Source organism: Stigmatopora argus, chromosome 14, assembly GCF_051989625.1.
Source record: "Stigmatopora argus isolate UIUO_Sarg chromosome 14, RoL_Sarg_1.0, whole genome shotgun sequence".
Classification (NCBI taxonomy): Eukaryota; Metazoa; Chordata; class Actinopteri; order Syngnathiformes; family Syngnathidae; genus Stigmatopora; species Stigmatopora argus.
Window position 1 is genome coordinate 16,833,477 of NC_135400.1, and position 9,694 is coordinate 16,843,170.

The 9,694-nt window shown below is 40.2% G+C and overlaps 2 protein-coding genes across 2 annotated transcripts; both read left to right on the top strand.

Moving 5' to 3' along the window:
• Positions 1–1,281: 1,281 nt before the first annotated feature.
• Positions 1,282–4,221, top strand: soul5 (heme-binding protein soul5). Its single transcript, XM_077618662.1, has 5 exons — positions 1,282–1,317; positions 1,401–1,521; positions 2,472–2,611; positions 2,665–2,828; positions 4,076–4,221. The coding sequence occupies exons 1-5, from the start codon at positions 1,282–1,284 to the stop codon at positions 4,149–4,151; spliced, it is 537 nt and encodes a 178-aa protein (XP_077474788.1). The 3' UTR covers positions 4,152–4,221.
• A 1,206-nt stretch (positions 4,222–5,427) lies between these two features.
• nr5a5 (nuclear receptor subfamily 5, group A, member 5) lies at positions 5,428–9,653 on the top strand. The gene is made up of 7 exons (XM_077618663.1): positions 5,428–5,527; positions 6,248–6,351; positions 6,418–6,559; positions 7,263–7,906; positions 7,964–8,083; positions 8,152–8,299; positions 9,320–9,653. The coding sequence occupies exons 1-7, from the start codon at positions 5,428–5,430 to the stop codon at positions 9,565–9,567; spliced, it is 1,506 nt and encodes a 501-aa protein (XP_077474789.1). The 3' UTR covers positions 9,568–9,653.
• The last annotated feature ends 41 nt before the right edge of the window (positions 9,654–9,694 follow it).

Sequence of the window (9,694 nt, forward strand, 5' to 3'; positions counted from 1 at the left end):
TTTAGTTAAAAAGCCTTTTAGAATATTTGCTTTGTGAAAATGGGTGGCGACGCTATCAAATGTTGTGTAATCGCCCAGATTAACATTAGAATAAGAAAAGGCTTCTAACAAACGGGGAGGATCATTTTACCCGCCGCTCTTTCAGTTGGCACAATGTACGCTCCGGGAGGTTTACTTAATACTGTGTGAACATTTGTGACAATGTTTTGGCATTTTTTTTAAATCATTTTCTCAGTAACACTTTTTTTTTTTATTGTGATGGGACCTTGGTAAATCAAAGTGACTGGTCACTCTTGTCTTTAGAGTTAACATAAAAGAAAGTATAATTGTTGACCATGCAAATAATGCTATTTTTTTTAAATATTATTAATTATTTTTATTTAATAGCAGTGCTGCCAGTCCAATGAATTGGTCAAACTTTTTACAGCAAACAAGGCATTAACATTTGGTAATTTGAAGTGGATTTTTCAAAAATATGCCAATTTTTTAATACGTGTTTGGCTTAAAAGTTGAAATCGCCTGATTGAAAATTGACTTTTTAGGGGTCCTATTCAAAATCTGCCTGACGATTCAGTTTGCATGTTTAAATATGACATGATCTCAATATTTTCCAAAGTTTGATCTCAATCTATTTAAAAAAAGCTCTATTTAAAAAACAGCCAATGGTAAACAATGACATGGTGCCGTGTTGCATTTCACGCGGTGTCAAGTGCGTTTTGTACCTTATGTAGTGTTTATGTATTGTTGCGTTTATGTTTATTGTCTGAATTTTGAGGGTGTGGTTGCCGTGTCTTTTATAAAACTCGGCTCGAGATCGCGCTTTGCACACTTCAAACAATCTGTTGCCATGTAAGTATTTAACGCATTATTTACACGACGTAAAATACAAAATTCCTGTCAATTGAAATGTTATTTTTTGTTCTTTTTGTCGAAGGTTTCTACTCGCAGGACTTGTTGGCTGCCTCTTATGCCTCACAACTGAGGCAACACTTGGGTAAGACTAAATTATTTTTTTCACGTCTCAAGTCTTGAATCAAATCCTTAATTCGAAGTATAATTCTACTAGTTATTCCAAATACACGACGTGCCTTTTTTCCTATAGAATTGCTCAATATGAGCCAAATTGTAGTCCAAAATGCTAACGATTCAATCCTCTAAAAACACAGCACTGAATTTCTTTCTTTTTTTTAATGGCAATTTCTCCGAATATTAATTCAAACGTATTGTTGCCGCAGAAAATGCTCAAATTACCCATTTCCTATGGAGACAAATGAATGTCTGATGTACAATGTCACCTGCAAGGCCGACACCTACGAAGTGAGTGAGTCGTGAATCACAATGTCCAGAGATATAATAATAAAACAGTTTGACATGGTCCGCCACGACGCGTCTTTCTGTAGGCACGCCACTACGGCTCTTCCACATGGGTGACCACTAGGGTGAAATCATGTTCCATGGACTACGCCTGTTATGTCGCATTCAAACGGCTCTACAAATACATCTGTGGTGAAAACGAAGAAGGTTTGTGTCTACCGCCGAAGCAATATTTTTAAGAAAATGTCGATGGTGTAGCAAAATAAATAGAGCACACGTGTCTGGTTGACGTGATAGATCCGCTGTACAATTGTACCTCGACATAAGAGTGCCCCGACATATGAGCAATTTGAGATACGAGTAAAATTTGGAGCAAATATTTATCTTAAGATACGAGACAAAAGCAAACAACCCTCGATAGGTTGCTTCTGAAAGTCAGGGTGGAGGCGGAGCCAATAGAGCCAAGAAAGGTATCAGAATTTAAAACAAAATTAGAATTAAGTTTAGTGTAGTTAGATTCAACTTATTTTTGAGTGTGTCTACATCGTCATCCAAGTTCATTTCAATTTGTTTATGTTATGTTACGAGCGCGTTGCCATGCAAAAAGTACCCCTAGGTATTTGTTACTTTGTTAATAGATGGCGAATTAGAACAAATCAAAATGTTTTTCCAATCCAATATCCTGTTTTGGGTGTTTTTTTTTCAGAGGGTTGGAACAAATTAATTCGTTTTGAGTTCATTTCTATGGGAAACGTTGGTTTGAGTTACGAGAAAATCGACATACGAGCTCAGTCCCGGAACGAATTAAGGTCGTATCTCGAGGTACCACTGTATTTATATTTAAGTATCAAGGGCTTAAAATGTCTGATCCTGACCTGTTTTTTTTAAAGATATGTTTTGCTGATATGATCCATTTTTTCATTTTTCCAGTCCGCATTTTCGACCAGTAAAAATAATAATTTAGCCAGTAAGTGACCAATCCTATTTTTGGCGTATTAAAGTGACCTGCGTGGGACCTTCTCAAGAATTGCTCAGTTACGATCATCGGTTTACAGAAGTTAAAAAGCAATTAAAAACACACGACGACTACGAATCCCATCTTGCCACCAAGTCCGATACTCTAAAAACAAAGAATGGCTAATTGTGTCTGTCTCCAGGAAAAACCATCGAAATGACCGCACCCGTTGTGGTGAAGGTAGGCGAAGAGAAGTGGTTTTGGGAAGAACAAGACTACGAGATGAGCTTCTTGCTACCCCAAGAGTGCCAGGCCGATCCCCCCAAGCCCACAAACGACGAGGTAACGACGGCCGACGCGCGTGTGGCGTTATCTTAACCGACGACGGCTCGCAGGTGTTCGTCGAGCGGATGCCGGCGTTTGACGTGTACGTGCGGAGCTACGGCGGCTGGATGTTTTCCATGAGCGACTCGCACCAAAATGGCGAACTGATGTACGACCTGAAGAAGAACGGCGCTTCCTTCGTACCCGACTGCCACTTTGGTGTCGGCTACAACAGGTGATTTCTGTCTAGTGCACCCTCTAGTGGTTTGCAATATAATCACTACTTAAACTGCAAAAATTGCTCAAAGAATTGTTAGTATTTTCCGCACTATAAGTTGCACTTTTTTTTATTTTATCGTGCAACTTGTACTCAAGAGCCACTTAGTTTTTTTATTTTGTTTTTTTTCACTCTGACTGACAACAGCTTGTTATATAGGTATAAAAATAGTTAACATATTAAAATGTAATGTTTTAACAAAAAATATATATAATCAATAATTAATAAATAATGTATATATCAATAATGAATAAATAATTTATATAATCAATAATTAATTAATAATTTAAACATTAAAATGTCATCTTAACTCTGACTGACAACAGCTTGTTATATAGGTATAAAAATAGTTAACATATTAAAATGTAATGTAAAAAAATTATAATTTATATAATTAATAATTAATACATAATTTAAACATATTAAAATGTAATCTTCACTCTGACTGACAACAGCTTGTTATATAGGTATAAATATAGTTAACATATTAAAAATGTTTAAATAATAATAATTTATATAATCAATAATTAATAAATAATTTAAACATATTAAAATGTCGTCTTCACTCTGACCGACAACAGCTTGTTATATATGTATAAAAATAGTTAACATATTAAAATGTAATGTAATTTTTTTTGTTATAATTATTTATATAATTATTAATTAATACATAATTTAAACATATTAAAATGTAATCTTCACTCTGACTGACAACAGCTTGTTATAAAGGTATAAATATAGTTAACATATTAAAATGTTTTAAAAATAATAAATAATTTATATAATTAATAAATAATAAATAATTTAAAAATATTAAAATGTAATCTTCACTCTGACTGATGACAGCTTGTTATATGGTCTTTTTTAACGCCATAGGTATAAAAATAGTTAACATATTACATCAACAGATGCCTATTTTATCTGTTCACTATTTTACTATTATACTTTAATTCATAATGTTAGCTCTTGGTTTCTGATACATTTTAAAAACTGCCCCCAAAAATACTCCAGTGCAACTTATATTTTCCCCCCCTTTATTGTGCATTCTTTGGCTAATACGATTTATAATCAGCTACGAAATATAGTCTGAAAAATACGGTATGCAAATATTTTTTTTTCGAACTATGTTAGCGAAGATGTTTAATAATAGAAAACGATTAGCTATGTCAAGAGTAAAACTTTTTTCGTGTGTGTGTGCGATGCAGCCCCAACGTTTTGCTGGATAGGCACAATGAAGTGTGGGTGATTGCTGATGGAAAACCGGTCTGTTACGGCCAGTGAACGATCGGACGCCGCGACCACGTCGTTGAGAGGAAAAAGTCAAGTCGGTGTAGAGTTTTTACTGGATACCGGGTCCGGATATGAAATTCAATGTATCATTTCTATATAGTCATAGATGAAGTGACAAGTTAGCAATTCATTCTTGACATTTTGGATCAAATCTTATGAGATCTAAGACAGTGTCATTAACAATAACGAATAACAATAAGCGAACGTGGACGCATAAATAAATGCAATTGTGCTATATGGCTAAATGTTATTCCTGTCATATGTTAGAGTGGATTGCCAAGCATTTTTATTACAATTAGGATTCAACTAAACATTGATTAGTTGGGGTAGTTTTTCCGCAATGTGGATTTCTATTGATTGATTTTAGACATAAAATATTGACATAAAAGGATGCATTGCTCGCTAAATGAATTCATTTGTGAATGTAGTCCTTTTTAACCACTAGACGTCGCCAAAACGTTCAGTAAAGCAAATGCAAAGCCGTTTCATTCAAATCGGTCCCCAATAAAAATTGTCCTTTTCCGTAGTTTATTTTTTTAATGGGCCTTTTTGTGTTTATTCAGTTTAATAATATCAAAGGTAATGCGTTTGATGGCAAAAGACGTCCAATCCCTTCACATGGATCACTTTCAGTCACTCCCATTTCAAATGTTTTGACGTCTATCGCCGTCAATAGCGATCGAACCCTCGAAAAAAAAAAATGAAATGGAATATCCCTCTAAACACGCCTATTTGAATGTTAATAATTTAACTATCAATACAGGAAGGCGAAAAGAAAAGTCAAACTTAATAAAAATGCTTCTCCGCGGGTGTGCTAACGCTAACGCACGGCTCATTTGGGTCGCGGTGATCTCAAGATGGCAGGAGCTGTTTCATAACACACTTCCTTGGTGACTCCATAAACAATAACCAATACAAAGGAACTAAAATAAAGATATGAATAAGCACAATTTGCAGTGGTGCGCTATCAATCGTTATCTTATCAGGCCTCCCGCTACGGAAAGATGGCTCAATGACATGCTTCCCTACAGTGCGCTACCAGCAGGTGGCTACGCGACTGACGGTCTAGCGTAGCGAGGCTAGGCGTGCCAGTCAGGGGAGGCTTTTATCCCCCTATTTTTTTTTACAACTAGCGATCAAAGTCCGCGCGTGGCCGTCAAACAGTTGTCAGTCGACCGGCTTCCCGCAGTGTGCGCCCGCTGGCTCCCCCCCGATTACCTGAGACTATGAAGACTTGACCCGTGGACATGTGGCGCCCGTAGACAGCATGGATGTTCCCGAACGGTTCCACGAGCGGCAGCAGGCTTTTGGACTTGGGACGGACGACTGCCGCGAGGACATCGTTCCGTTAGCGGCGGCTTCGACGTGTGAGTGGCACCTGGGAATGTGACGGCGGTCAGATTAGATTCCACGAAAGTGTCATATCTGCAAAGATGAGTGTCCAATTTTATGGCGTTTAAGACGTTTCGCTAAGAAATAGCAGCAAAATGGAATATTAATTTGGATTGATATTATTTCATCAAAAAGCAATGGCTTTACCAACACTGCAATGTTTAGTGATTGAAAATACACTTCTTGATTGATGTAATAACCGATTAAATGAAATTATGACATTTGTGCGACAAAGAACTTTTTCCCATGTATTTGTAAAAAAACTTTATTTTTTCCATCAGAAAACTAGACCTGAATCTTACATGTAGCTAATGTGTATAAAGTAGCCCCTTAAACCCTAAAGTATGTCTTGGAAATGTAGGCTGAAGACAAAATTTGCAAACTGTGGATCCTACTGGAACCCGGTTGCCATTGGCAACGCGGGACGAACCAAACTCACCTTAAAAAGAACGTTTTTACACTAGTTTCTTTGTCAAAGTGCCACACAGAAAAAAACAAAACAACCTTCCTTCTGTTCTAACAGCCTCGACATAAATTAACTCGATAACTAGCATTGACGTCCAGACCGCAGAATGTGGAAAAAGTAAGAACGCAACTTTTAGCCGTAGCTTCGAATGCAATCACTTCCCAATTGAGCTGCGATTTGTGGGCAAACCTCGTCCTTGGACTTAAGTGTTTTCACTTTGCCCGCTCAGCTCAAGACCTCGGGAGGGACCCCGAGTCCGGCGAGGGTTGTCCCGTGTGCGGGGACAAAATATCGGGGTACCACTACGGCCTTCTCACCTGCGAGAGCTGCAAGGTAAAGCTAACGGGCGGACGACGAGGCGGGCGCGCGGCTCTTAACGGCGCCGTTTTGTGTCGGCAGGGCTTCTTCAAACGCTCGGTGCAGAACGCCAAACGCTACGCCTGCGCCGAGGGTCGGAGCTGCCCCGTGGACGTGGCGCAGAGGAAGCGCTGTCCCTTTTGCCGCTTCCAGAAGTGTCTGGCGGTGGGCATGAAAAAAGAAGGCAAGTGTCGGACGGGTTTGAACTTTGCTCCCGTGCGAGGCGAATTTCGCTCCACTGACACGCATGTGCTGGCCGTCGTATCGGAGAAGTTGTAAAAAAAGTAGCGTCAGGACTGCCGGTAATGACCCAGTTGACATAAGATGGCTTTATAGGGCGGAGATAAGACGCGCTTCTTCAGCTGAATGGTGCTAAAGTAGCCCTGACTAACATTTTGGAAAGGTGAGATTAAAGTTCCACTATCATGACTTTGTGCACACTCTTTAAATCAGTGTTTCCCAACCACTGAAGAAAACTGAATATGAATATAACGAGATTAAAATGGAACTATTACAAGGTTAAAATCAAAATATGATGAACGTTAAATTCTAGATGATATGCTATTACAAGATTCAAATTGTGAAACAGTCATTTGGTTTCCTATTTTTCTCTAACATGAACCAGAAGTTGTCTGGTTTGTAGGGGATCAACTTTTGCGTAATATGAGGATATTTAAGTCATTTTTGGAGAAGTCATAAAATGATGCGGAAAAAAACATGACTTATTTTTGCATCACTCGAATTGAAAGTTGTTCAGGGAGCGCAGACATTAATTTTTGGTGACATTAGGTCAGTGTTAAAATTTAGATTTTGGAATCATTTTGGACCTTTATGTGATTCCTGCTGATAAAACTTTGATGAAAATGACTATTTTGTGTTTCAAGCAGCGGTGAGAGCCGACCGCATGAGAGGCGGCAGGAACAAATTGGGGCCCTTCTACCGCCTGATGAAAGAACAAAAAGTCTACCCGCCGGCAAAAACCGAGCCCTACGGGAACCAATCGGAAACGCCGCAAAGGCTCTGGCCCGCCGCCACTAATTACTGCCCACTTGTGCGCAACGTCGACCACTTTCCGGACCCTCTCCATCAGTCCGCAACGGCGCCCTGGCCTTGGGACGAGAGGGCGTTCCCCCCGCTGCCGTTTCCCCACGCCGGGATGCATCAGCAGGCATTCGCCGGTTACCACCCGGAGGAAATGGCCACCCCCCCGAACTCGGGCCCGCACTACCAACCCTCGCACAGAACCCCGAGCGGCCCCTACGCGTTAAGAACGCCCTCGCCGGGCTGGAGCGCCCCGCCCGGACCGCCTCCCTCGACCCCGACCTCCGATTTTCTGGCCCGCCTCCTGGAAGGGGAGCCGGACGAGGGTCAGCTCTGCGCCAAAGTGGTGGCCAGTCTGCAGCGGGAGCAGGCCAACCGGGGTAAACACGACCGCCTCAACACTTTCAGCATCATGTGCAAAATGGCCGACCAGACCCTATTTGGACTGGTGGAGTGGGCCAGGAACAGCTCGCTTTTCAAGGAGCTCAAGGTGAACGGCTTTAAGCCCCAGATAGCATGGAGCGAAATCTAACACTTTTTTTTTAAGGTGGAGGACCAGATGGCTCTCCTGCAGAGTTGCTGGAGTGAGCTACTGGTCCTGGACCACCTCTGCAGACAAGTACTCTACGGGAAACAGGGATGCGTGTACCTGGTCATGGGACAGCAGGTGATAGGCTCCACCCCTGATGATGACCATCTCAGGTCTGACCCATCTTTTATGCAATTCCTGTCCAGATCGAGATGTCAACAATCCTATCTCAGGCGGGAGCCACGCTGAGCACTTTGGTCACCAGGACGCAGGATTTGGTGTCCAAACTTAAAGCGCTACAATTTGACAGGCATGAGTTTGTCTGTCTCAAATATTTGGTGCTTTTTAACCCCGGTGAGCTATACATTTCTTTAAAAAAAAAAAAACAATGTGGCTTCAATGAAAAATATGCCTGTTAATCCTGTTACTTTTGCATGGCTGAAAATACAAATGAAATTTACTATTTTTACCATACTATCAATTGGCAATTGAAGTTTTCCACTTTTTATAAAAATGCCACTAAATAAGCAAATCCACTTCAATCAATCCGCGCCGCCTAGTGTTTAAGGTGAGAAATGCAAGCGTCGGCCAATACAAATTGTCGTTTGGACACCACTTCAATAGATTTAAAAAAATCTACAGTTTAATAACGAAACTAACATGTTGCTACCAAAATCTTCCGCTTACACACTGTTAAGACTAATTTGTTTGAAAATGAAAAACACATCGCAGAACGAAGCTAGCATTAGCATTGTAAGGTATCCCTAACCACGACTACAACATAGCATGACGTTTTAAAAACATTTGACCAATAATGAGGTGATTAACATACCTTTTCCGCAGATGTCGCTGAAGGAAAGCAAAATTGAAACAGTTTAACAGGTTTAAAACCCTTCCTATTCACACGCACAGTAAAGTTTGCCACTTGCGAATACGTCATTTTGCGTTGCACAGCTGCGGTCGCGAATAAAGCAATCAACAATTTTGTTGTTCGCAACTCGCTTGCCCTCTAGTGGCATGTTTTGGAAGTATCCTCACATAAAGTTGGTTGTATACATTGGCCAAAGTGTTTGCTTTTAAAGATGACATTGGGTTAGTTTAGTTGACTCGTTGTTTATTTTAATAGTTTGGACATTTTAAAGTGACAATGAATAATAAAAATGCGAGTTTTTATCTTGTTGTGCATATGACTTGAATGTGAAATATTAAGTTCCTCTGATCAAAGTCAAGTACATGAAGTCTATGTCATTAAGATTATGCTTTTTTTAATGAGATGTGACTTAAAACACAAAAAGAGTTCAATCGTGTGTGAAATCTTTCAATAAGTCAATATAACTTTTTAAAAACTGGACCTGCCATGTTTGTTTGGAGCAGATGTGAAGTCGGTGCAGAGCCGGCAACAAGTGGAGCACACGCAGGAGAGGGTGAACCGGGTGCTGATGGAACACACCCAGCGGACTCACCCGGGTCACTCGGACAAATTCGGCCAGCTGCTCCTCCGGCTGCCCGAAGTCCGCAGCATCAGTCTGCAGGTGGAAGAGTATTTATACCAACGTCACCTATTGGGCGATCTGCCATGTAACTCTCTGCTCACCGAGATGCTGCACAGTAAACACAGTTAAACAAAATAAAAACTGCAACTTCACCTAACAGTGCAACCCAAAAAAGGTAACCATTACAAAATGCTGCTGTGATGTAAAAATTTTTAAAAAAGTCAATAAAAATAGAATTGCAACAAGAAAACAAAAC